The sequence below is a fragment of the Opisthocomus hoazin genome, chromosome 18 (assembly GCF_030867145.1).
Source record: "Opisthocomus hoazin isolate bOpiHoa1 chromosome 18, bOpiHoa1.hap1, whole genome shotgun sequence".
In the NCBI taxonomy this organism is placed as follows: Eukaryota; Metazoa; Chordata; class Aves; order Opisthocomiformes; family Opisthocomidae; genus Opisthocomus; species Opisthocomus hoazin.
Window position 1 is genome coordinate 15,764,570 of NC_134431.1, and position 27,558 is coordinate 15,792,127.

The following is a 27,558-nucleotide window of genomic DNA, read 5'->3' on the forward strand; positions in this document are numbered from 1 at the left end:
AAGTAGCTGTGATTTTACGGACATCACTGTGGGTCACGTTGCCCGTTTCTCACACGGCAGGAGTGCTGCTTCCCCCACGGCAGTCCTGACCATTCTGCTGCTGCCACAGTCGAGCACACTGCTGGTTTTAGCTATGGCAAAATTCTGTAAGCAACAGACCAAAGAGCTAGCTAGAACAGAAATCTGCTCACATTCCCTGAACAGTGGGAGAGTTAATCTGCATCAGCCGCTTGAATGATTTATAAAGGTTAAAAAGCTATAGTTAAGCTAAGACAGCCTGAAGGGGCAGAGTGGCTGTGGGTCTGTCTTCCACAGCTTCTAACCAGAGTCCAGCCCAGCGCGGGGCCCGAGGAGTGGTGGAGGCAGAGAGTGACCAGAGAGATGGATGAAACTACCAAGCGGCAGGAGCAGTTAGCGTAGGGTCGGAGCAGCCTATGTTCTTCTACTGCTCGCACTCTAGGACAGCTCGAATGCAGTTTACAGTTGCATACAAAACTAGAAATAAAAACCTAGAAATCTTCATGTCCTTGTTCTAACACTCTCTTTAGTGTACCATATGGCATATCTACCATATTAGGTAAACAACTTTACAAGATTACAAGAGCAACTGAGATTGATTACAACTTGTGCATTATAAGTGTGTAGGATTCGTTACTGAATAATTTATTTTTCTATAATCTCTGACTCTTGTTTGACATCGGAAGTAACTTTCTAGGCTGGATTCTTCAGGGCTGGGATTCCAGCTCTTCTGTACGGTATTGCTTACCTTCTGTTTTAAACAGTACAAAAGAGAAACTTGTATAAGGATTCTAGTAATGGATTACTGGTAATTATCGGTGTTGGTGTAGAAATAGCCAGGCTCAATATACAGTGAATGTTATGTATTTCACCCATCAGCAATTACATCAAAAGAGCTTGAACATTACAGGCACGTATGGGTTCTCTCTACTGCAAAGAGTAGAAGCAAGCAGGAGCTGTACAGCAAAAACAGAGAACTGTCAGTTCTTTTAACCTGCTCCTTTTAGTATATTACTATTCAAAATACTGATTTTTTCCCCCTAGAACTAGCCTATGTAGATCATGGCACAGAGACTGTGTTTCAAGATGCAATTCTCTTTCAGTTTGTTTTCTAAAAATGTAGTTAGCGATGAATTCATCACAGGGCCATCTGACAGAGGTGACAGCAGTATGGATTATGGTGATAAGGGACAAATCGGAGAAGCCTACAGATGGTTTGCAAGGAGGAGAGTTGCTTTTGCTTGTCTGTACACACCTCCTATGAGTCTTCACTGACCAGTCAGAATACTAAAGTTCCACCAATAAATAGATGAAAAACTGATAGTGATAGTTTTGACTGGTGATTTGTTGCTCTCCTTTCCTGTCCCTTTCTCTGCTCCTTGCCCAGCAGCCACTGATCATTTAAAATGCTGAAAGCTGAGTTTTAGCCAGTAATACCTTGATTCCACGAGTTCAAACAAGATGACAGAATTCACACAAATTTCGGTTTTATTCAGAAAGCTTCACTGTCCTTGTAGCCACCAGTATCCATCCCAATGCCCATCTCCATTTCCTGTTTTTTGGGGGAGCACAAGAGCTCAGTGGACAATTTGATAAGTACAGAGAGTGTCTGGAGGAGACAAAGGAATGGAGCCCTGGTCAAAGATGATGCGGTCCTACGCAGTAGCTCCTGGTTTGTAAACTTGAAAGCCTGTGTGCTGATTCTTCTGCAAATGGGTGACAGTCTGTACTAACAAGCATTCAGCAAAACCAGCAAGACTTCGTAGGCATCTGGAATACAAATGTTTGACAATCTGTAGGAAAAATCTTCCTGGTTTAAGTATTTTGTTTGAATTCAGAGGCAAATACAGTCTTACTACAGACATGCACATGGAGATAAATAAAACAACTTGAGTGCCTCTTTGCAGTCCATGCGCTTTAGTGTCTTCTCCTTGGAATCTCAAGATACTGTCAAAGTCTTGGTCTTCAAATCTTGCCATGTACTTCAGCTGTCCTTAGGTGAATCTCTGAAGTCCAGTGCTCCAAGAGTCAGGGATTAATATTCAAAATTAAGTATGGTATGTTCCAGGAAAATGTCTTAATCCTGCCATTGTAAAACAAAAAGAGATGAACAGTAGATTTTGAAAGCAACTGTACAGTCCCTTCTTATTTTACAGTTATCATACCTACCTACACTCCTATTTCCACTTAAGGACACTGTCTGTCCTGGTGCATACTAGACCGTTTCTGCTACCTACAGAAGCACCAACCCTGTGACTGCAATTCAGTGTTCTGAACAGAACGTCTAGCACAATGCTGCTGTGGAAGAGGTATGGCAAAACTGCCCACTTATTAAAGAGTTTGTATCTGCAAAACAGTTACTGGAACTCCAGAACAGAAGCAGAAACACAAACAACTCTTTTTTCATAAAATATATTTAATTATAGTGAGATATGATTGAGTAAATATGTTATGTGACAGCTTAAGGGATATGCTCTTTTTAAAATCAAGGTATTTAACAATACCTAGTTATTAATTGGAAAATACACAGAAAAGATCTGTTAGAGACTCCTTACGAGCTTGATTTTCAAAAAGAAAAGTTAGCTGAGCACACAACTGCCTTAGCAATCTTCTCTAGCTGCTATGAGACAGACAGAAGACTGTCACTAATACATGCTACATGCAATTCACATGGGAGATACTTCAGTATGGCTGTACTGAGGCATACCAAGGCCCATGCAACTCAGCATCCTGTGCCTGGAAGAAGATGCCCAGAGAATATACTGTGAGATAAAGGATTATTGTTTAAAGGCCTTCAAGGCTTTACAGTATAAAAGAACTACGGAATACTGTTTCTCCTTCCCAACTGCTCTTAATCTAACTCATCATGCTTGTTACTGCCTGTCAAGGTAGGAAGTATCCGTATCCAGACTCATCTGTAAGGGAGGAGCTAGGGAACTTGACTAAGAAAAAGGAGCACTTGTAGAAGAACATGGAAGTTTCCCACCACACACCCCAGCAGCTGGCAGATTTTTTTTTTAAACAGATCTTCTGAATGGAGATTACAAGCAAATGTCCTGAATTATGTCTGTGGAAGAGACAAGAAGTAGGCACGTCAACAAAGATTTGTGTTTTATCTGTTATGAAAAATTTCTTGTGCAAGTCTACATGATTCATGGGAAAAAAAATATTATTAAAAGATTAGTGGTCCTTCTGGTCACTGCAACTAGCTTCAATAATTTCACATATTTTGAATTTAGCAAATTATTAGAACTGACTGGGCGAAATGAAAATGCTTTCCTCTCTAAGCAAATTAAAGTAACTTCTGGAAAATTGAATCACTATTTCTGAGTGCTACTCTGACAGAATATGTCAAGAAAATGTGCCTACTGATGGGTCTCATTACTGGAAATCCAATTTGCAGACATTTTACAGTCAGGATTTTTTAGAATACATTTGAAATACTCCTTATTAGTGAGAGGTGACTTTGATAGTTTCTGCTTCAATTCTTCCGGGATTCTTTGTGAGAAAAGTATTACCCTATCAGGGATGTTTTGTCAACAGTGTACCCTCAGACATTTTAAACATGGTACACTAACACAACAGACATTCCAGAGCCGGACTCTATTGCGCCCTTGTGATTCAGAGCTGTTCTAGTTCTTCCCTGAGCTTTCCAGCATCATTCAATATCTAACATTCTTTTCACACCAGTCCTCAGCGTTTACTTTTTGAGCAGTGCAGATCACTGGTCCTCTTCCTCCTTTACTCCTCTTCTAGATTCCAATTCTCCACCTCCCAGCAATTTAAAAAAAAATAGCCAAATGGGTCTGCTGCCTCCAGAAGCAAGCTTGGTAGACAGCTACAGTCAGAAGGTAGCTTCTGTTCTGCTTACAGCTCTGGCCAGCTTTACACATGGCATACAGTAATGATCACTCGGGTCACTCATAAAAGGTATAGTTAGGATGACTTGAGATGTCAAAGCCACAGAAAATTTCCTTCTCTATGTCAACATACTAACTGTTCTCTTGTCACTGACTACACTGTTATGTGCTGCTGTGCACTGCTTCCTCATCTCTCTAGTAATCTGCTGTATATCAGATGAAGCCAAGAGCCAGAGGAGATGGGAACCAAAAGGTGTGATGCTATTGCACTCTCCATGGTGTGCATCCAGAGCAGGGCAGCATGCACTCTTAAAACTGGAACTCCTTAAAGAACTGAAGACTGCTTGATTTTTTCCCAGTCAATACCACAATACAGCATTCTGACATCATTGCGTTTTTGCCCCATCAAAAAGAGTTTTTACTGGACACTAATTTAACAATTGATCAGCTATGGCAATTGGTGTTATCTTCTTTCTTTATATGCTTCCCTCCGCTTACTCACCTTCAAAAATACATAAATAAAAATAAATTAAAGAACTGAAGATAAATCTTCATCTTGTTTGTTCTTGGTCAGTGCCAAGAACAGGTACAGTTAATGCCACGTCAGTCGTGCAACAGCACTTGCCGTAGATGAACACATTTGTCCTATGGAATTTGATAGGCATTTGTTTTATCACAATTCCCAGAGACCGTAAGTTACAGGAACAGAGCCAGACGCATTCTTTGTCCCTAAGTCCCTATCTAAATCATTCAATAGCCCCATGGCACCCCTCTTTTAAAACAGAGGAGTTCTTTAAAAAAAGGATTGTGTGTGTGTGCCTGAATATACACATTTTAGCTCAGCAATAAGAAATGTCAAATGAAACTAACAGGCCAAAAAGTTGGTAAAACTTTCAGCATACGTACAATACGTAGGTCAAAATCCAGGTTCTTGTAGATCTGAACTGGAAAAATAATCACATGTGCAAGCATTTCTGAAAATCGTCTTCAGATGACAAAAATGGCTAAATCAGTTTCCCTACTCCATCTCTAGTTCATAGTCTGCCAAATGCTCTCACCAAGCCTTATGGGATGACAAGATTCCTCAGAGCAACCTGACTAATCTTAGTGACATTATAAAGAAAACAGACACAAAAGACACAGAACTGGAAAGCCAGTGTAGATAGAAGAGGTATGGAAACATCATCATTTAAAGAAAAAAATGAAAGAAATCCAGTAAAGGAGGTTTGTTCTCGTTGTAATGAAATGAGATTGTATCTAAACATCTTGTGGATTTGGAAGGCAAAAAGTATGTAAGCAAGATTTTGCCAACTGTTTTTTTTTTAATGACTGTAATAACTGATTAAAATAAATCATGCTGTAGCTTCTTTGTTGAGCTGCCTCAGACTTAATGAAAACACAGCACGAAAGGCTATTATACAAGGGTTTTCTCTGAATTCTCCAGCATTCTAAAATAGTTAGGGATATGATTCCAGACTATAGGTTACTTTCTTACACTACCTAAAATATATTCTTACTATCAGAGACAAGAGTTCAGGGACTTGCCCCTATTCCTTTAATGAGATTTTGCTCATTTTTGAAACTCCAAACAAATGTAATAACTCATTTAAATATGGGATGTCTTCCTGCAGTTGACAGAAGAAACTAGTACATGTTTTGAAGCCAGTCAGACAAATATTTTATCTCTCGAAGTACAAGATGAGGAAAACTTCCAACCCAAAGGAAATGACACACCCAGATGGAGGGCCAAGGTTTTTTATGTTAAGTTGTTCCTTATTGTCAGTTTTGTCTGTATGGGGTTACTTGCAATACTCTAGCAATACCACAGAAGTATAACAACACTGCTGTAACTATTACTTAATTTTCTAGCTAGAACAGTAAACCCCATCCATCTGTGTAAACTAACCATTTATTAACAACCAGACAACATGGCAGGCAACAAATACAACATCTTGTTTAGGAAAGATGATTAGTTAGGGAAGCATTAGACAATTTCTGTGTTCTTGTGTAAGAAAGTCAAATTGTTTTTCTGAAACTATAACACTTTTTTCTCTTAATTATTTTCAACAGAGCAAAAGCAAGAGCTAGTTTTGCTGCTCTGTACAGTTTAGTGGGCCTGTAAGTTTACTCATTCATTACTATTGCTTGACATGAAGCCGTCTAAGTAGAATTGTACAACTTGGCTGCCTGAAGCCTTCCCTGCTACACCCTCATCCCCAGCAAGACCCCACCAAACGTGACATCTTTGCGACTTTAAAAGCTATGTGAAGTTGCACACTGGCACATGTGTTGGTGTGATCATACAACGTGCTAGCTCTCACCCCTGTACTGTTACCAGCATTTCCACTGACTCAAAGAGAAAAAAAAAAGTCTGTGCAGGGCCAAGCTGCCCCCTTCCTAGAGCTTTCCTGTCATTAAGAGAATGACAGAAAACAGAACCCTTAAACTTTCTCTTGCAGTTTGACTACTTTTAGTTGTTCTAAATTCAAACTTTTAATTCAGCAGGATGATCTCTTCTACGGGAGCCACATCATCCTCTTTTATACCTGGGTGGAGTCATGAGCCACCTGCACCACACAGAGACTGAATCACTAACTCTTGCCCTGTAAAGACCAGAGTGCGTTATTATCCTATTACAGCTCAGATAGCTATTCGAAAAGTTATTCAGTAATGTGTCACTTTGGGCTCCAGTTCATTCTCTTGCAGATACAAGTATCAGATTTCTTTCAGTTTAGAATAAAAGAAGATATGTTTTTTTCTAACTCACAACCTTACTCGCAACTCTGCTTCGGGTTCTTTCTGCTTCTTCAGCAACAATTAAGATTCTGTGGACCAGTTTATTCTCCGAGTTATACCTGCACAAACCTTTTGCCTTCAAAATGTCTTACTAACAACTGTATGTCCCGGACAGCCTTTAGAAGTTTGTCAGAGGGGATGTCATGGGCAGAGTAAATGCTGAGGATGCTGCTGAGTAAAATCCAGAGTCCAAGATGAAGCCGTGAGGCTCTCTGGAAAAAAATAAGCATGTTAATATGAATTAAGTGAAAAAAACGAAATGTCAAATCTCAAATGTTATTATTAGGGTTACTTTACAGAACAAAAATGTGGTTTAAAAGTGCATTAACTAATAAAACCCTTGTCATACAGCAAGTAATAGAAAAATGAAGTATGAAGTACAGGTAATACAAGCGCTTTGGAACAGTAAATGTCAGAATTTTTAGGTGTATGTGGAAAGTGTCTACACAAATACTACAACAGTAAGCAGAAGTGCAAGTTAGAACTGACGAGCCAGAGAGACACTGCTGTCTTATGTGAAGATTGATTTACAGTTAGGCTTCTAAAATGTGAAGGAGATTAAATGCCAGTTGGTTGTCATACAAAAATAAATTACTTTCTGAAAAATGCATTAAAATCCTATTGCTATGAATTACCTTACCATACTTGGTATCATTAACCTAAACCTGAATTAAAACCTATGAACTTTAAACTCCAAAGCCTGTATAGTCTTATTTTTAATAGTAAAATAACAAACATAAAGGAAGCAGAACACCCTAGGAGATAAAACAATGACTAATAATTCACATCCTCAAACACATTTCTGAAACATGCCTTTTAAAACAAGTCCAAGAACAATTCAAGCTATGAAAAGTGCAGCAGATGCTAGGCAGGGAAAGACCAGCATACTGCTGAGTTTGGTAAAATGATACGTTACCTAGGTGAACAGAAAGAAGCAGAATCTCCTAGTCATTTGTAAAACAGGTAAGGAGAAGGAGATTCATTTCTTTGGCTCAAGAACAGAGTCCACGGTAGACAGTTAATGCAAATGAGGTCTCTGAACTAAAACATCTAATAAAGGAGCTCTTTCCTCGATGTGCTCAGCCCAGTGATGTATGCTGTCCTATGATGTGATTTGCACCAGCATGAACTGGGCAGCAGGGGCTTGGTTCAACCCCACTCAAGCCTCAGCGCCAGCGAAATAGTGCTCAATAGTGATAGCTTGAGTGTGTTCAATGATTTGTAGAGAGAGAAAGAAGTAGAGAGAGAAAAGGAGGAGCTCCTAAAGAAACACTGCTATCGAGCCTTCTGGAATTTTAGCCAAACCCAATTAGTAAAGATAGATTTCTGTACAAGGAATGGTGAAATTTGCTATTCTGCAGCATCCAGGGGTCTGAAGTATGCAGCGAATACAACTTGTACTCTCCTAAACATACAATTTTGTTCTGAAAAGACAGTCCACAGTACTCCCATCTGCTCCTTAGTCTCTCCACTGAGACTACTGTACCAAGTCGGTCAGTTGTGACAGTCTAGTTGCAACTCTGACTCTTTTCAGCCCAGAAGTGGATTTAGATTATTGGTTATCACTGCAGCTCCTGAACCTCTTGCAAAGTTGGGCATGAAGCTAAATACACAGATTCTTATTCTCCCAGTTAATGCATAAACCTGAAACCCTACAAAATCTTTATTTGCACACGAATCCTCTGCAGGATTTCATCTCTCTCAATTTTTTGCCTCCTTTCTCCACTTAGTATCACCTGTTTGCCTTTCAGCATGCTCTTCGCTCCACCTTTTGCTCACTTCATGCCTGAAAAAACTTTATGAAATCCCACTTTCATCCCATCCCCTCACATCAGTGCATCTGTGAAAAGGAGACACAGAGGCTTGCAGTTCACTTCAGCGCAACACTGCTCAAGACAAAGCAGCCTACGCAGGAGAAAAAAAACAGTCAGAGATTTTTCCTAACAGAACTTTGTATTTCACGCTATGTTCAGTGCTCCCCACTGTCCTAGATAGACAACTATCTCTCTTTATGCCCTAATTATTTCTAAACTTAGGTCTGAATCCTCTTACTCATGTGAATGGGAGATAGATGCCTAAACACCTTTTTTTAGAATCTAGGTCTGGCTTGTAAGACTTCATCCTTCAATTTTTGTGACGAAACTGCAAACTTCAGCTTCGTCAACCCTTTTTTGTATCACATACATTATCCATTTACCTGTCTTCATGAAAGGAGCTCTTAAAATTATCTCCAGCTTCCACATCCGTGAATAAATCACCACATAGTTAGCCAGGATAACTTCATCTCACCATTTGTGATTCAGAAAGCCTCAGTATAAAAGGTATTTGGATTTCTCTAACTGCTCCATCCCCCCATGCTTCAATGACAAAATTAATCGCAACAGCAGGCAGGACTTTGGGTGGTGTTCTTGGTCTCATGTCTAGTACCGAGTGTGGTTTTTTAGTCTCATGTTCTCAGATTGTAAAGTAGACACTGTAGTGTAGTGATGTGAGTGTGAAAAAAGTCTGGAATTGCAGTCTGAGTTCATTCTAATAAAAGATGTTATGAATGTCCAAGATATTTTGGTTTTATAAAAATAAGTAAATATATGTACCCTCCTTACTCTGTTGCATCAAAAGTGTCCCAATGACTTCTAACCTCTACAGGTTCAGCTAATCAAACACAACTTTTTTAAGTAGGCCCTGTAGATTCATGAGGTACAAACAGCGAAGACTGGGCAGATCAGAGTGGCACTGTTGGCTTATCCCATGAATTTAAGTGGATATATTGAACCGATCTTAAAAAAATGGAGCGTTTAGAAGTCAGACTGGTAATTTGAATCCCCACATGGTAATCTGAATCTTCCACATGGAAGTGCTACACAAAGAGAAAAATTCTCCAGCTTTTTTTTGCAATGTTAGCATTGGATTTTCACAAATGCAAAAAAAAATTATCATTTTGCATTATGGCAAAGAACTGTCTTTCCCTGTAGAAAATTACTGATTTAGCAGGGAAAAGAGTAAATGGACTACAATCTGAAAAGTGGTATTGAATGCATACACAGAACAAGAAAATAAAGATATACTATTTTAATATGAGTGTATTTATAATAAATCAGGTTAAAAAGTATAGATTAAGAGCCTGTTAAATCTAGCAGGTAATTCAAAATGCTACTTTGTTTATGTCTATAGGTAATGCTTAATCTCAGATACTGACACCATACCTTATAAAGACCATGTCTCTGTACAAAATAGCAAGCTTGTTTTCAGCTAAACTCACACGAACATTTCCTCCTTTTTTATTTGTACTACCTACAATTAGAGCATCGAAATAAACAGCAAGGCCCAAATTGTGGTTGTGCTTAGACATTCACAAACTTTGTGGGTCTGGATAGGAAGTTTAAAGTCTCTGCCATCGTATCCTTATTGCTAAAATATATTTTGTCTTGACTGTGCAACACACTTGAGCTTCTGAGAAATGCAACAAAATAATGCAGATTTGTGCCAGTTCCACTAAGTACACAGTCGAGGTACTAATTAAGAGAGCCAATCCCACACAAGCCTAAAACTATGACATTTTATAAAATGTTTCATTTAAAACCAGGAGTTCAACCGACTTTAAATTTGATATATGGGGGTGGAATGAAAGATGTCAAAATTGAAATGTCTGAGGCACAGACTCAAAACTGGGAAAAAGAGAAAGAGAGAAACAGGAGAGAGGACAGGACAGGATTACATGCATTACAATCTCTGTATTTATTTCTGGAATAAAATAGAAAACAACACCTATTGTTATGATGGATTTTTTTTCAGAAGACCCTTTTCCTGAGATGTAAGACAAACTAATATATTGAAGCATTATTTCCTACATACATCATTGTATCTCTTTTTCTTAGGCTGTGGGAAATGGAGAAAACTAATTGTATGAAGCACACATTATCCAAATAAAAGTTACAAAATTTTCAATTTTTTTCTACTTATTAATGTTTCTATTTTTTTTCTTTTCATTTCCTTATTTCTTTCTCCCTCCCTCTGTCTGCCTTTTGTTCTAGTTTCCTTCAGTTGACTTTACATGGTTTTCTTCTTTATTCTACTTTCTCTGCTTTTCTTTATATAGAATAAAAACACTTAGATAGATGGATCATTTTTTTTCTTCCTTCTCATATTTCCTGCATCTTTTCAGTTCCTCTGTCTTTTTCTAGTCCATCCTTCATTCCTGGGCTCTTTTCTACTACCCATTCCCTGCACCACTATAGAATCCTGCTCTGTACTCGGTGACCTTACCCTCCCTCCCTGCAGCTACCACATTTTTCTTTGAAACTACTGGTATGTTTCTAACTTCTCTTCCTCTAGGGCTCACATGTTTCTCCCTTCCTTTGTATCATTTGTTTTGTTTGCCACACCCAAATTTAAATCTCCATTCCACTTTTACCTCCACTATTTTCCATGCTAGTCTCTCTTCTCTCCTCTTCCTTTTGAGATCCTAGCCTTCCCTGTGCCGCCTCTGGTATTTTTTCCCCCAGCCAACTCCTAGAATTTCAGTTCAACAACATCTACCATTAGCTGCCATATTCCACAGCAGCTGCACGTGTCCTAGTAATTCCTACTGCCATCAACTGCAAACATATCCCGCTGTCCCCAGGTGCAAGAGGTGATGCTTCAGCAGCCAGTGCCTGTCTCACTTCTTCCGGCAGTTGGAGCTTGTCACAGATGACTTTCCAACAGCTGCCCTCTGTCATTAACTCTGCCAGATGTCAGTTCGGCTCACATTGCCATGCCCATGGCCATCAGCCACCACGTAAGGACTCACTCACCATCATACACCCCACAAATTTTCATCAGTGCTATTAGTCACGGGTTCCTCTTTTAACTGCTAGGAAATATCATTAGATGTATCAGTGGCGACCATCCCAAATGCCACTAGTTGCATTCCAACTTCTATGGGAGTCTCCTTAGCTCTGGCAACACAGGTTTTCCTGTAAATGAAGTAGCTACGTAGTTACACACTCTGACTGCACCCTACCTCCAGTCTCTAACGGCCACAGTTACCGGTGGTCCAGAACACTGTTCCGTGAAAGCTGTGTCTGCTGCTATCATGAGGTGCCACTCTGCTAGGTTTCTTCCTAGTACCATGATGAACAGCAATTGGCTTCTTCATCTGAAGCCGAATGTTCCCTCTTCATATGAGGGATGCTCAGGATCGCACACTTGTCATGAATTTACACAGTGACAGATGCTCTTTCTTTCCCCCTTTCAACACTTAATAGATGAAGAACTGTATTTTTTAGCAGAGGAAAAAACACTAACAGGGAATTTAAAATGTCAGGTGTCGTATTTCTTCTTGCTGATCACTTGTTATCGCTGACTGTTGTCAAACAGAAGATACTGAGGAAATTAATTACAGTATCTTCCAGAGGCAGGTCGATTTATGGCCATGATGATTATAACTAAAATTCTGTATGTTTGCATATCTCTCCTTACCAGAGTATAGTTTATGCCACTTCGGTGTATACTTCTTTTTCCACATTGCTTTAATTAGTCTTCCTGTGGGATCCACATTGCTGTATTGGTACGGGATCGTCCCTTTCTCTTTCCTGGTAGTTAAAAAAAAAAGTGAAAGGATAAAACAATCATAATACCTTTTGCTGAATACAGAACAAAATACTGGAACTGGAGGTGCTCATGAATCCGTGACATTCTGGTATGCATAAAGGAAAGAAAAAAGGAGCTGAACTGAAAAACCTGGAGGCCCATTTACCATTTTTAAAAAATATTTTAAGAGTGGAAATAAGGAACATCAGGTTGAATACATCGTGAAGTTTGAGAATATAAACCAAAAGAGGGAGTACTGCTGCCCTACCCTTGGTTCCGCTGCCTGCACTGACATCATCTTTCCCATTCAAAATAATTATTTGTGACTGACCCCAAACTCGAGCATTTTATTATTTCTTGCCCTATTTTTCCTCCATTTGAACCTTTCCACATTCTTAGACTAGTTACTATTCATACAGGGGAGCTAGATGAGTTTTGCCATCAGGGAAGTTTCTAATCAGTAATTTGCCCGCTAAAGGGCACTGTTTACTGCAGTAAAAAAGAAATCTTTTCTTGCTCTGTATAGGTTTTACTTAAGGCTGAGCTAAAAATCTAAAAAGATTGACTTTCAGGGCTTTCTTATTCAAAAATACTGTTTGCCCAATTAATATATATGAAATAATTTACTTTTTTTTTAGCAACTTTTTCCGTGCTGGAACGATGAAGATTTAACAAGAGAAAGACTGCACGTGTGGTTCCGTAAGAGAGAGTGAGAAGGAAGGCATCTTCCCTATTCAGACAGAGATCTGCTCTCCAGGCTGTATAAACAGCATCAAGAGCAGCACCATAAAATACTTAAGGTCACAGGGTGGACAGCTCGGGGCATTTGGAGAACCACTCTCTGAGCCATGGTGTGCAAAGAAGCAGGTCATCACGACATGCGGATAAACCTGCAGACTGCATACTAACGCGTTCCTGTTGTATCACGGATGGAAGACGTGTAACCAAGACATGGGCGTACGCAGCTCCCGCAAACCTCTTTACACTCGGACAATGGCTCCCACTGTATTGTCTCCAGCTGCTGGTTTTGAATCTTACTCATTTGCGTCACACAAATTAGTGAGATTCGTGCACTCTGACCTGCTGCCCCCAATGTAACCGCCCTGCCTGATCCCCGTCCACCCTCACGCTGGTTTGTGCCTTCAGCTCCTCCGCCCATGTCTGCCAGATGCTACCGGTTGTCTCTCATTGACCCGCAGATGGCTGGGGAGCCGGAGAAACCCCAGGAGACACCGCACCAAGAGATCCGTTCTCCAGCTGCGGCCTAGCATTGTGGTCTCTCTGCCAGCACGTCCCTGGCCGCCACCGCCGCACCGGGCACAGCCCGTCCCGCCTGCTGAACAAAGGCACGGTGCGCGCTCCGCAGAGCGGGCCCTTGCACCAGGAAACCGGGCTCTTGGGCTGCCACGGCTCCGGAGGGAGGACAAGGGGCTGGCGCGGGCGGCAGCCATCGCCGTTCCCCTCAGGGCGCTGAGGCCCGGGGGCTGCCTCAGAACGGCGGGGGGCCTGGCGGGGAGCGGGGCGAGGCGAGGCAGCTCTCAGGGCGGGAAAAGCTCCCCTCAGAGCCCGGCTCGGCGGGGGACGATCCCCCCCCCCCCTTCCCATGTGACAAAATCTCTGCGGCAGGGGTGCGCGGGCGGCGAGAGGCGCCTCGCCGGTACCGGTACCGCGGCCCTGCCGTGCCCCGCCGCCGCGGCGCAGGGGAGCTGGGGGCGGGCGGCGGCGGGAAGGAGCGCGAGCTCTCGCCCCGCCCCGCCCCGCCCGCAGCGCACGTGGCACCCTCGCCTGGGCTGGTCACGTGAGGCGGGCTCCGGGCTTCCCCCCCTCACCCCCCCCCCCCTTCCCTCCGCGTCTGACCCCGTCTCCCGTCTGGTCAATCGCAGGCGGTGGCGGCGCATGCGCGGCGGGGCGGCAGCACGCCCCCTCCCTGTGTGTTCCCCCCCCAGCCCGTCTCCCTCCGCCCTACATAAGGCGGGCGCGGCGGGGCTCCCGGCTCCGCAGTGTGCGTGGGCGGGCGCGGCGGCTCCGCGCGGCGGTGCGGCGACCCGCGCGCGGCCTGCTTCCTCCACCCCCCATCCCGGCCCAGCGCCGCCGCCATGAGTTCGGGGACCCCCTACATCGGCAGCAAGATCAGCCTGATCTCCAAGGCGCAGATCCGCTATGAGGGCATCCTCTACACCATCGACACCGAGAACTCCACCGTGGCGCTGGCCAAGGGTGAGGCGGCGCGGCGCGCCGGGGGGGGGCGGGTATCGGGCCTAGGCTGGCTCCGGCGCCGCGGCCCGGCGCTCGCTGAGGGGACGCGGGGGGCCCGCCTGCCTCGCCCGCCGCCTCCCTCCCCTGAACAATGAGGCCGGCCTGGAGCCCGCCCGCGCTGAGGGGCTGTGGGGAGCTGGGGGGGGGTCCCGTGCTTTCGGCGCCGCTGGCTTTCCGTGAGTCAGCATTTGGGAGGCCGCTCCGCGGGGCCGGGGCGGGGGGCTCGCTGTGCAGGCCGGGCCCGGCGGGCCGGGTGCGGGGTGCTGAGGAGCCCTAGGGTTGCAGGGGACGTTCCCAGCCCCCTGGAGAGGACGAAGCGCTGCCGGCGCTGCCGGCTCCGCTTACTGTCGTCAGCGCCAGGAAGGCGATGGTCTGCCTGGCGGTTCGCGGTTTGGTTCCCCTCTCCCCTCAGTACGTGGATGCCCGGCAGCATCTCGGTGCTCGGCTTCAGCAGGGCCCCAGGCCAGCGCTGGGGAAAGCAGAGCGGCTGCTGAGCCGCCTTTGTTCCCTTCGTGATCGATCGCCGGGCCCTGCTCAGGTGAGGGGGGTGAGAGCCGGCGTCCAGAGCGCCGAGGGGCCTCTGGCTCCTCTGCCTTGCAAGCTGCTCGTTGAGGCTTGGCGTCTTATTTCCCTGTAGAAATAATGATCTTTATCTTCTGCTTGAACGGTGTCGTTCGGATTCAGTTGTCACCTGTGCTGGGAACTCCCGTGTTTACTCTCAGAAAAACCTGTCCTGTCTTGCTTAGTCTCTCAAACAAGGTGTTACTTCTGTACTGCTTTTAGTGTCCAGGTTGGCTGCTCCAGCTAATGTGCATCAGCGTTTTCTTTCCCTGTTCTGGGAAGTTCATGCCGCCTTCGTTGCCTTCAGCAATCCACCGGGATTGTCCACAGACCAAACATCTTTTGTTTTGAAGGACTATCTGCTGGCAGGAGACACTGATGGTGGTTCTCAGCCATCCTTGAGGCATCCTATGCCACAGTATTTATTCAGTATAATGATGTTTATGTGATACTGGGCATGAGTATATGACAGCTGTAAGTGTGTATTCTGAAGTAAAAAATGTAGGTTTGGACAAATTCACTTTTTTTCTAGGGACGTAGCTGTTTATTTAAATGTACAAGTGGAGCTATTTATGTTAATGTTCAACTCAAAGTAGTTGAGAGGTTGCAGGAAGGATGCAATTCCTTTACTGTGTGTGCAGGAAGGTTTTCACCTTCACCCAACAGCAAGTAGAAATGGTTTCTCTCATAGTTCTGGCTTCCACTTAGTGCTTTCTACTCCAGAGCTGAAGTGGTGTGTTTCAAAGGCATATGTGATTAAAGTGCTTTATGGTGTGAGAAAGTACATGCTCTGTATAAGATTTCTGGCAGTTCTAGTATTTATTGGTCTCTTAGTGTTCAGTTTTGATGAACTGGAATGCCTAAGAAGTAGGTGTTACAATAGGCCGAGAATACATTTTTCCCCACTTAAAGTGCTGCTCTATAAACTTTACGGTATAAACCCTGCTTTTCATTTTAGTCCAGAGGGTTTTTTAAATCTAGAGACTTTATATCAAAATTAGTGTCAGAATTATGAACATAGCAACAATGTTGAAGTCTGTGACAGCAATATCAACCCTGTGCTTAGGAGGAGCTGCAGTTAAAACCACTTGATCTCTGAAGGATTAGAAGAACCGTGAATTACTGATACACAGCTGAAGTTGTCCAGATAGCTAGTAAAGTATTATTAAGCCCTGGATGCCACTGTTTAAGGTTCAGACATCTTCAAGATGTAATTTAAGTACTCTTCTCTTTACTTTTTATCATCCAAGTGTTACAATCAAAAACTAGATTGAAAGAGACCTCAGGAAGGAATCCAGTTCAGCATCTTACCGAAGCAGGGCTAGCTTCAATTGATTTGTATTTGATTCCTGTTAAGTCTCAACACGTGCACAGTGTCTTAAATGCTGGATAAGGAGATTCTGTGTGCTTGATTAAGTACTGCAAGAAAGCTGTCTGTCTTGTTAGATGGTAAACTCAAGTTGCAAACAAAGTTTAAGCTTGTGACTGTCTTGTCAGCAGCAAACACCAGAAACTTGCCCTGCTTCTGTAGAAGTCTGAAGAAACTAGAGTTTTTGAGCAAGAAATATCCATGTAAGCTCTGCTTGCCAGACATCCAGTCACTCTTGTTATGCTTCCTGACCCTTCAGAGTTGTAGCTCGAGAGCCTGTGCATGAGTACAATGTATTGTAAGACATTAGCTTTAGCGTGGTGTGGGATTGATTTCCTGTTCTCCTGTAAACTGTTACTGTCACCGTAACTCCTCATGAGTGACAGCCCTTCAGACCTCCCGAGAGACTTAAAGCTGTGCTTTATGGTGTGCCAGAAACCATTAATCACTTCAAATGTACAGGCAGGCGTGCTCAACTCCTAGAGCCCTCTCAAATGCCCTCCCTGGTGTTTTGTCTACAACAGGGGCGTAGTATTCCACCTTTTTTGTTGGAAACCTTAGGACCAGCCAACAGAGAGGCTGCTTGGACAGCTTTGGGCTTTGCTGGTTGTGGGTTTCTCCAGGTGGAAGCTGACAGGCTGGTTCTGGTGGTCAGAGAAGACGTGGCGCTTTCCAAGCGACCCACAGGATTCTGCAGTGGTCCCTGGATGGCTTTAGTATGTCTTGCCATCAGCTATGTCCTTTAATAATCTAATCTTGAGCAGGGATATCAGTGGTATGGTTCATGTGTAAAAGGCCACAAGCATTGCCTTCAGTTTATAATCTGTTTCTAGTTGACTAGGTTACAGCTGTAATATGATCAAACAGCAGCTGGAGATCTAAAATAACTTGGAGAGGTTGTATACCCAGGAACTAATGGAAGATGGTCATTGGAAGCAAGCGGCTGACAGCTTGTCCTTGTACCAGTCAAGATTCCCTTCCAGTTAGGTGTAAGCTGAGGTGCTAAACAGCATCAGCGTGATGGGGATAAAGTTTGGCGCTGACCTGCTGTACACGGAGCTTGCTGCCCCTTGTGAGCTCGCATACATGTGGAACAGAGGTGAAGGCTGCTTGCAACACTGAGTGCTGCTTGGTAGGTGGAACCACCTGGGCACAGCTTTCCATCTCTGAGAACTGGACTCTTGATGAGTAACCCTGTCTACATCCATCAGCGTTCCTAAGAAGTTAGTGACAGTATAGTATACCAGAGATGCTCAACACCGGGGTTGAGTGGATCCACTTTTTTGCTGCCCTTTTTCTGGCGAAGCTGTGGTGTCCCTCGTCCCCTATCATTCATGTGACAGGGCTGTCTGTTCTTACATCTTTCCAGCTGTGCAGTGGGAATGGCAGCCGGCTGGCACATGGCCACAGACTGTGACATGGCAGCTGCTTGTGAAAGGTCTGTTAAGGATGTAGTTTGTAAAGGTACTGCAGAGGAGTCCTGGCAAAGAGGTTGAGTACTTCTGTGGTAACCTGTTAGAAGCAACTGATGCAACTCCAATACAGAATTCTTCTACTGGCAGAAAGCATACATCAAACCGGTATGTGCTGGTGCTTATCTGAACTGGCAAAGCCTCACGAAGACAGAAAGCAACTAGACTGGTCAAATTGATGAGCTTCTGTGACTTGTAGCTGAAATTTCAAGCTTTCATATGTCAGTGTCTGATGTAGCTACACTACCTATTTTTCCTGCACTAACAATCCAGTAAGTTTGAGTCTGACCTCTTCCTCTTTAATGGCTCAAACTAATTTATGCTTCTACCAGGTAGCTGCCACACAGTCAACTGCAGCGTTTTCCGCACTCTAATGTGTAACATCATTGGTTAGTACCTGCTTAACCTCAGCAGGCACGGAGGTTTTGGATTTATCACTAAAAGCTTGCTTTGTAGCCAGTGGATATTAATCATAAAACCTGTGACATGGAGTAGAGAGAGAATTTCAATAGGAAGCTCTTGTCATTGATAAAATTTTGCCTTTATTTGTATAATAAATAAATGAAACCAAAGGTGCAAATTTGAGCTCTAAAGCCTTCTAAGATTTTTTTTTTTCGCCTGCTGCTTCAGGGGCCTCTCCTGTGGTCTGTTGCAGTGGCAGTTGTCTCAAGCTGAATGTTTACGTAGGACAGAGGCTGGGGAGGGAAGGGGAATATGTCAGTATAGCACTACAGGGAATTCCCTGGTTTTGGAGCTGGATTCTTCACTCCAGCTGGTCTGTGGTCTTTACTTTCACAGCTTGATGTAAACAAAACTGTTTATATAGGCTGCTGAAAAAGTTGGCATTTGAGGGAGCAGATGTGTGTGTGATAAGGAGATTCAGGGTTCTGGAGGTAACCTTTTTTTGTTGTTGTTGTTCCTTTTGGCAAGTATTGCAAGAGTACTTTTTAATTGCATAAATCTTAACTCACACAATGCTGCAATGATAATACTGGACTAATGGTAATCTTTCTACTGCTAAAGTGCGATCCTTTGGTACTGAAGACCGGCCCACAGACAGACCTGCTCCTCCCAGAGAAGAAATCTATGAATATATTATTTTTCGAGGAAGTGACATCAAAGACATCACTGTCTGTGAACCTCCAAAAGCTCAACATACTCTGCCACAGGATCCTGCCATTGTTCAAGTAAGTTAGCTTGAAGTGTTGGTAGAAAGCTATGATAAAGTGTTGGTGATGAGAGACTTAATTTTGGTATAAACTTATAAAAATGAAGGCCAGTAAGTGTCTCCAGAAATTTTCAGATTGAAGCATCCTGAATTCTGTTGTAGTGTTTAAAATAGCAGCAGCATTCAAGACTTGAGTTAGCAAAGCCAGAGCTAGTTTACCTAGCTGAGAATGCAGGGAAATCGTGATGAGGTAAACTAACCCTTCTCAGTATTTACTTAAGCTTTAGTAATGCTGTATGTGAAGTAGAGAATCGCTGCCAAAGCAAGTTGACTTCTGGACGCTGTAAATGGAAATGTACTTTGTCTTGTTACAGTCTTCACTGAGCTCTGCCTCTACATCATCCTTTCAGCCACATGTGCCTTACAGCCCGTTTAGAGGTATGCCACCTTACAGCCAGCTTGCTGCCAGCTCTTTACTTAGCCAGCAATATGCAGCTTCATTAGGTTTAGGTAAGTGAAAACTTTACTTGCTAGAATAAAAGGTCCAGTCCTTGTATGCAACTACTCTGAAACCAAGTAACAATAATTAATGTTGAATTCCTTGCCAAGCGTCAGGCTGCAACAAGCAGCGAATAAGTAGTTAACTTTGTGCCATGATTTTACTGCAGGAAGGCCTGTGTTCCACTTACACACACACAGATGCACATGAAAGAAAGAAACAAACTAAATAGCTAATGTTTCTTTCTGAAAGTAAAGTGAATACCTAACAGTTGAGGCTAGTTCATTTCTAACCTGACATACCTTACGTACACATCACATACGAAAAGAACTTGTATTCCCGGAGAGGACTGTAAATAAGCTGCTCTAATGCTGTTCTAGAGAGTCTTGTATCTTTCCAAGTCCTTCAGATGTTTCACTACCTTGTATCTTATCCGTATATCTTTGCTTTCTCTTCTTCCCTCTATCTCTTTAGAGAAATTGGTAAGCCCTCCAGCATCAGCAGCTGCTTCCAGCCCTAGTTCTTCTCCGTCTCCACAACCTGTTTCAGAGCCTGACATGTCTTCAGAGCCCCATCAGCTATCTTCCAAGGGTAACAGCAGTTTGAGGACTCCAAATATTTGGAAGAACTGCATGGCACTTGCAAACACTCTGTTCTTGTTAACCCCTCCTAGAATGATAGCATATATATGGGTAATGCTGGTAGAACTAGTTTGTTCTCAGCTGTTTTTGCCTTTCATTACATGAAGTATTCCTCCTGTCCTAGAGGTATCAATTAGAGAGACAGGAGAAGGAAAAAAGTACAGGACAGCGGATCCTCTTATGTAAGTATCAGGAGAGGGCTGAGGTTTAGGGATGTTGATGTGCTGCATCCTATCCAGGAACGTGTGTCACCTTAGACTGGGCAAGGAATTAATTTGTCTTCCCTGGAAAGATGAGCATGCTGCTTAAACTGTGGGTGGCCTTGCTGTTAGAGACACAAGTTAACAGAAAATTGAGGAAATACCAGGGTACATTTCATGCATGATGGGGCATAGTACCATGTCAAGACTCCCAAGTAGTAAAGCATGACTAACAGTGAGCAATTTCTGAGTTGTGGTAAGCTGAGATAACATAGTTCTGGGTGCTTGCTTCTATGTGTAAAAACTTTTGAAGGTTGAGTAGAGATACTAGACTGACCATCCTCAGAGCAGAGAGACCAGGTGCAGCCTGCATTTAAACATGGTAATTAGTTTCATCTGTTTTTAACTTAAGCATGTATGCTTGTGTTGGCATGAAACTGTTTTTACTTACTCTCTGGTCTTGGCCATCTCTCTGTACGTACTTTCTCAGTATTCTTGCTAAGCTTTGAAACTTTCTCATGTTAAACTTGCACAGCAGCTTTGTCCTACTGAATAATCCCTAGGGTATGTCTGTCTTCCTTGCAAGTTTTCCAGGTGTACGTTAACTGGGAACCTGCATGTTACCTACTGAGTATTATCTCATGTGGGCTTGGGTGGCCCAGAAGTGTCAGTGGCTTGGTTTGTGTGTTCTCTTCCGCTTTTCACTTTTCTTGCTCTCAAAGTATATTCAGTTAAAGTTCGCTTCCAAGCAGCTCTTACGCCTAACTACATAAACCTGTAGTACTCCAAAACTTCTAATTAAATCTAGAATGCAGTGTTTCTTCTGAGTACTGAAGACTGTCACTTTTTAATATAATTGGTGTAAGGTATACCAAACCATGAAAAGTATTTACATGTTTTGTAGTGTGAATAAATAAGCCTGGATGGAAGAGCAACAGAAGTCTTGGTAACACTTTGGCCTTGACCAAGAAGGAATTTAAAAGGGTAACTTTGAGATCCTGGTCTGGTTTCAGGTTTTCTTTGTCTGAAAGCTAACAATAATCAATGAAGTAGAAGGACTTCTAAAAGCGGCTTACAAAATGGGATATAGTTGAGGTGGTTAAGCTTTTCCTGCAAAACTTTCTTGACAAAGTGGGGAAGCTTCCTTGAGCAGTTTCAAAATGGTGGATTTTTGCTTCAGATTTAAACCATCATGTAAAGTAAATTCCTCGTAACCAAGGATACACCTAGAAATTAGATTTCGGTATAAACTGTCTTAAGAGACTGACCTGGCTTGCTTATGTAATGTGTGTCTAACTTGGTTTAAGAAATAAATGGGTAGATTTCCTGACTTTAAGGCTCTGGATTGGAGAGCCCAGACCTGTATGGCAGTAGTGCCTTGCCTAGTGTATATAAGCCACTTAAACAGAGCATGTAATGATAAACACTCGAGGTTTTGAGTAATTCCCGACAAAACGGTTTCTCCGTAGAAGTGGGTAGGGTTTGAATAGTGTTGGCACAGTTTCCAAGAGGCACTTAGTCATTGGGATTTTTTCCAGGTGCTGGCTTTCCTTCTGTTCACCCAGTCCGCAAGAGCCCCATGGTAGAGCAGGCTGTTCAGACTGGCCCGGCTGACAACATGAATTCACAAAAGCCACCCCCAGTGAAAGTAACTCCAGGGGTTCAGCGCAACGGACGGCAGGTTCCGCCGGGCAACAGCAAGGCAAACGGTGTGTATGCACCACTTCGTCTTTAACGTGCTGTTCTGCAGCATCCTCCAAAGGGGCATAGCGAGACTAAACTGTTTCGGGTTTGTTCTTGGGCTGTTCTATTAAGTTTATCCATCTTGTTCAGTAGATACAGTTCAGGCAGCACCTGTGCAAACCCAAGGACAGGTGAATGATGAAAACAGAAGACCTCAAAGGAGAAGATCAGGTAAGCTAACCTGACACTGAATGGTCGCTTTAGCTTAAAAAGGCAAATATTGTTAATTGTGGCGAAGGATTATCGGACAGAAGATTGAAAGCAAAATCTTGATAAGGCTTTGGGTGTCCAGAGATGCTTCCCTAATGAAATAGGTTCTGGAGTCACAGAAGTTCAGAACATTTTGGGGACAGAATTCTAGTATCTTTTTCTAGGAACCCGAAGGTACAGTATAAAAATTGATGCTGTGATTTGACAGCAACAACTAGATTTCTCTGAAACCTGAAGTGTTTTTACTGGGAAGGGCAGCCTTTTTAAGAACTTCCAGAGCTCTTACAACTGAGAGGAACCATGGAGCCCTTGCTTCTATAAAGCAGAAGTATTCTCTCAAGACTGCAGTTAAAGCACAGGTCAAAAGAAAGTGGAATTAAATTCAAGTAGGTGTTTGCCCAAGCAAAATGAGAAAAGGCAGGAAACAAAACTTCAGACTCTGAGGTCTTCAAATTAATTTGCCTGAGGGCAGCACTGTAGAAGGGGTTATAGCTTTTTCCATAAAGGAGTTGATAGCTTCCGAGTTGGAAACCAGAAGCTGTACAGAGTGCAAGCGCCTGTTGTGGGTAGATAAGTCTTGGGTGGATTCACCGAAACCAGTGACCTGCTCCTCTTCACCGTCGTGACGAGTTTGTAGACTAATTGCAGTACCACGCTTGCAGAGGAATAGCTGTTTTCCCCGCTTGCCTCTGCCTTTCTCAGTCCAGTACTTGTTCTGGTTGCCTCTCCTCACGCTGGAAGGGAAGTTGGGTGTACTCTGTTGTAAGGGTAAGACTGACATCCAGGAACGCTGCGCAGAAAGCTGAAGTGTTGCTGTAGTGTGTCTTCTGCAGCCCAGCACAGAAGTTACTTTGAGAGGTGTGGCCTAACCACAGGACTGGAAGCCAGAAACTCCCGAGTTCTAACCCTGGTTTCCTCTGGTCTTGAGCAAGTCGTTTAACCTCCCTGCGCGTTACCAAGCGTTTAAACTCTCCTGCTTTCAGGAAACAGGAGAACCAGAAACCGTTCTAGAGGACAAAACAGACCAACCACTGTGAAGGAAAATACAATAAAGTTTGAAGGTGACTTTGACTTTGAAAGTGCAAATGCACAATTCAACAGAGAGGAACTTGATAAAGAATTCAAGAAGAAACTAAACTTTAAAGGTTTGTGACTTCATTAAATATGAATTGCTGAGCTGGTAGTAAATGCTGCATAGAAAAACCTGTTCTGAGAAACTGTGTGATTACATGTGGCAGTGTCTCAAATCTTGTTTGAGGGAGCAGGAGAACAGATGGCTCTTCACTGTGCATCAAGGAAGTGTAATATGTTTTATTATCTTCAGATGACAAAGCGGAGACGGGGGAAGAGAAAGGGGACCCTGGGGTGGCAACTGAAAACAGTGACGGTAACGCAGAGGAGGACCTTCTGGGACCCAACTGCTATTATGATAAATCCAAGTCGTTCTTTGACAATATCTCTTCAGAACTGAAATCCAGGTGAGCATTTTGTAAAAGCTTGCTTTTTTTAATGCAATTTTAGGCATAGAATTCTAGACATGATCTATGTCACGTGGTTTAGTTTTTTAGAAATCTTAGAATACAAGAAAGTCAGGAAAATAGTCTTTCTTTAGAAGGGAGTATTGCCATGCATGTGATGGCTCGTGAGTGATCTTAACCAAGCTTCATGCAGTGGGATCAGACAAAAAGCGAGGATTTCAGCTGATACTGATACACTTGCCTAAACTACAACACAGGAATTTCCAGTTCCGTTTCCCAGTACTGACTCTGACCCCATTGATTTTTGAACACATTTCTTATCTCGTCTGTGGGAGGAGGCGTCAGGCTCAGGCTGTGCTGAAGATGGGGCGAGCAGCAGACAGGAGCAAGCTAAGCCCGGAGCTGGGGCAGGGAGGAGGGCAGGTCTGCCTGGGGAAATGCATCAAATTGAACGCTGGGAGTGTGGAAAGAAAGGCTCATCTTTTGCTGCTGACACTGATGTTGCCAACTGCCCGGTGAAGTCAGGTGTCCCTTTAGTGTCAGTGTGTGAAATTCCCTTGGCAAAGTCTTCCCTTCAGCAGCGCTTTCCTCCGAGTGCTGGCCGTGCGGTGCTGGGGGGGAACACGCTGGTGCTGTGGAGCTGCCTGCAGCCTGCCGAACCTCGGCTGGGACCGGGCTTCCTGGGATGCTGGAGAGGCTTCCCTGGAGTCAGGAGTTTGTATTCTCGGGAACACAGGACGGGGTTTGAAATGCTAGCGAGACGACGTTCAACCCTTTTTTAGGCCTGTCTTCAGCTTTCCAGTATGCAAGTAGCTTACAAAAGCCAGCAGCTGTCGTGTTCAAATCCATGCTTCACAGAGGAATGGAGCTAGTGAGCATGTGGACGCTGCAGCTGGTTCTCACTGCAGTTCAGCAGGGGTTCTTCCTTGCTAAATGAGTTGGTGGCTATTTCCTGTGGATATGAAATCTGAACGCAGCCTTGTTCAGTTCTAGGCGTACCACGTGGGCTGAGGAAAGGAAGCTCAACACGGAGACGTTTGGAGTGTCCGGACGGTTCCTTCGTGGCCGCAGCTTTCGTGGTGGGTTTCGAGGTGGAAGGGGTAGCGGAGCAGCAAGGCGAAACCAAACCACTCACAGAGCTGGTACTGGCCGAGTGTAACTGCGGAGGCAAGTGTTTTAGCAGGGATAAATACTGTCTCTGAGCCAGGCTTGTCTCTTGCTCCTTGCCTGAACTGTCTGCACAGCCTCTCTTGCTCTCCAGTCTCATGGATATATCAAGAAGTGTTCCGTGCTGTGTCTGATCGATCCTCTCCAGGGGTAGAAGGAAGTATGAACAGTTTTAACGTGTCCTTTAGCGTGTTGATTATTCTGTTGATTTGGGCTAGGCTTCTGTCTGGGAAAAGAGGAGCTGCTTGTTCGAGCTGTGGCGTTGTAGCTGAGCATGTCAGTCGATACATGGGCGTGAACTTTGCTGCTTTGCTGGGGAGAAGATCCCCATGATGCCAAGTCTAATTCTGCCTTTTTTTCTGAATAGGTTTTAACATCTCTCCCGAGAGGATGAAACTGTATATAGAAAGAAAACAACCAACTGCTGCACTAATGTGGGAAAATGGTTCATATTGTTTACTGTCTCAGCTCAAGTGACAGAACTTCATGTACTACTGCTTATCTTCTGGACTTTTTTTGGACCAGCAACTGTCAGCTGGAATATTCTTTGGAAGAGGGAATGTGTTCAGGGGTACCTTCTTCAGGGTGTCTTTTTTGTTTGTGTTTTTTGTTTAAGTGCAGACTAACTTACGTGGTTCTTCTTTCTGGGTCTCTCAAAGGCTGCTATGGTCGAAGCTGAAAGTCAGACTCCTTTTCTGAACCCTGAAGAAGATAAATCATGCTGTTTTACCATGGAACCAAAGCTCACTTGAAATAAACCAGCTGTAATTTGTTTGTTCTGAGTAGCCAAACAGATTCTTTGGTGCTGCTGGTCTCACTGGTCCCGGCAGCAGGTGTGAAGCAGCACTTGGTATCTGGAAGAAAGGATTCCTGGTGCCGAGGAATTGTGTATATTGTCACTTGGGAGTACTGGGTTGTTGATCATGTAGTAGTGTAAGTGGCTGTACAACTGTTTGCTGGCTGGCACGTGTGCGGAGGTACTGCAGGGTTACACGGCTCCGCGGCTCTCCCTCGAGCTTAGGGTGCTGGGGCGGCGGGGGCCACCGTGCTGCGCCCTCGGGGCGGGAGCAGCGAGCGTCTCCGCCTGTGCTCGGGCTGAAGAGGTTTTGGCAGTAGCTGGCTGGCTGGGGAGGAGATGCGAAGCTCTGACTTCCCGCCTGGGTTTGTACCTCGCTCACGGGCGGTGCCGAAGGCAAACGGTTCCCTGTACGCTCGTAGACTGTGGTGGAACGCTATGGAATGTTTTCATTAAACTAGGGATGGGAGTCCATGTAACGAAGCTTACAGATGGGCATGTTTAATTGGCTTCCTCTGTACCCCCCCATACTGTAAATAGTTTAGTTCGTTTTTCTTTTTGTTTTTAAAAAAATCTGTATGTGGGGAGAGGGGCTGGGAGGGAGGGGTTATCTTTGTTTGCATGAATTAAGTGGGTTAAACTGCTCTAGGCATGTGTCCCTTTTTTGGTTGGTAGGGAATTACGTTGAAAAAGCACCTTGATGACTGAACCCCTTACATAGCTAGAATTTTTTAGTTATGCATTGACCTAGGTTACTGTAAAAGCTTGGATTTATTTTTGTAGGACTTTATTGCTGAGAATTAGAACATAGCAGTGGGGCTGCTCTTTGAAGTAATGTAAATTGTAATTATAATAAACATGTAAATGTTTGATGCTTCCCTCCTCCTTTGTTCTGTGTGTAGCTCAGTAACTCCAGCCGTACAACTCATCAGATGCCCGTCCTAGCAGGGCTCAAGTCCACCATGGAGAAAACCACGCTGCAGAGCTCTGGCAGGCCTGCAAAGTGTCACACAGCGTTTGAAACGGGCTTGAAATCCCCGATCCAGGCCCCGACCCCTTGTTCCTGTTGCCCTGCATTCTGTGTTCCCACTCTCTCGCTGGGGAACCAGCCCAAGGAGCGCTGCGGCTGCCTGGAGCGTGCTGCTCTCCCCTTGCTGCTGTTGGAGCCCCCCTCCCTGGGCTGCTGGGACTTCCCGGGGGCTGGGGGCTGCGCTGCTGGCTCAGCAGCCACAAACGCCTTTGTACTGGCAAAGCAGGGTGTGCTGGAACAGCCGCCCTGGAAGCTGCTGTGAGCCTCTAATTCTCTGCTGGCAAAACAGGCAGTGCCGCTGGAAGGGGCAGGGGGGGCTGGCGCTGCCCGAGCCGGCTGACCTGTCGGAGGTGGCTGTGGCGAAAGGACAGCTCCTCCCTGACCTCTGTAATCGTGCTTTTCTGTTTATTTTATTTTCAGGCAGTAATTCACCTGGTTTGTAGAGCAAAGCCTCAGGTCTAATTTGTCAGACGCAATCATTGCTGCTGATGCTGCCACAGTCACTGTGGTGCTGGGCGCTGTGCCTGGCTCCAGTGTGCAGGAGCAGGGCTGGGAGACCAATGGCTGCTACCTGTGAGTCCTCTGCCAGGAGCAGGGCCAGGGGCCCCATGGCAGCTACCTGCCAGTCCTGTGCCAGGAGCAGGGCTGGGTGACGGATGTCTGTCACCCATGAGCCCTTCTCTACCTGGAGCAGGCCCTGTCGGCTGCTGGGCAGAAGATTCC

The 27,558-nt window shown here is 44.3% G+C and overlaps 1 protein-coding gene and 1 long non-coding RNA gene across 9 annotated transcripts; one reads left to right on the forward strand and one right to left on the reverse strand.

Annotated features, from left to right (window-relative positions):
- Positions 1-925: 925 nt before the first annotated feature.
- Positions 926-14,913, reverse strand: LOC142363535 (uncharacterized). Of its 2 annotated transcripts, none has more exons than XR_012765792.1 (3): positions 14,847-14,913; positions 12,135-12,247; positions 926-2,101 (listed from the first exon to the last, which is right to left on the reverse strand). It is a non-coding gene; the product is annotated as an uncharacterized LOC142363535 (long non-coding RNA). The 2 variants fall into 2 exon arrangements; XR_012765791.1 differs by lacking the exon at positions 14,847-14,913 and adding an exon at positions 14,103-14,131.
- On the forward strand, positions 14,227-26,674 carry LSM14B (LSM family member 14B). Of its 7 annotated transcripts, none has more exons than XM_075438627.1 (10): positions 14,227-14,462; positions 18,927-19,090; positions 19,446-19,509; positions 20,045-20,161; positions 21,950-22,120; positions 22,245-22,325; positions 23,348-23,509; positions 23,689-23,842; positions 24,830-25,009; positions 25,377-26,674. In XM_075438627.1, exons 1-9 carry the CDS (start codon positions 14,342-14,344, stop codon positions 24,999-25,001), a joined length of 1,206 nt encoding a protein of 401 aa, XP_075294742.1. In that variant the 5' UTR covers positions 14,227-14,341; the 3' UTR covers positions 25,002-25,009; positions 25,377-26,674. The 7 variants fall into 7 exon arrangements, with proteins under 7 accessions (XP_075294742.1, XP_075294741.1, XP_075294743.1 ...); XM_075438626.1 differs by having other exon boundaries at positions 19,482-19,581; XM_075438623.1 differs by having other exon boundaries at positions 14,228-14,462; positions 19,446-19,581.
- The last annotated feature ends 884 nt before the right edge of the window (positions 26,675-27,558 follow it).

What these genes read in the sequence shown, in the direction of transcription:
- LSM14B (XM_075438623.1), top strand. Translation starts at nt 14,342, where the DNA reads ATGAGTTCGGGGACCCCCTACATCGGCAGCAAGATCAGCCTGATCTCC. An exon ending in CACCGTGGCGCTGGCCAAGG is followed by an intron (nt 14,463 to 18,926) that starts GTGAGGCGGCGC and finishes CTACTGCTAAAG; the next exon opens with TGCGATCCTTTGGTACTGAA. An exon ending in ACCTCAAAGGAGAAGATCAG is followed by an intron (nt 22,326 to 23,347) that starts GTAAGCTAACCT and finishes TCCTGCTTTCAG; the next exon opens with GAAACAGGAGAACCAGAAAC.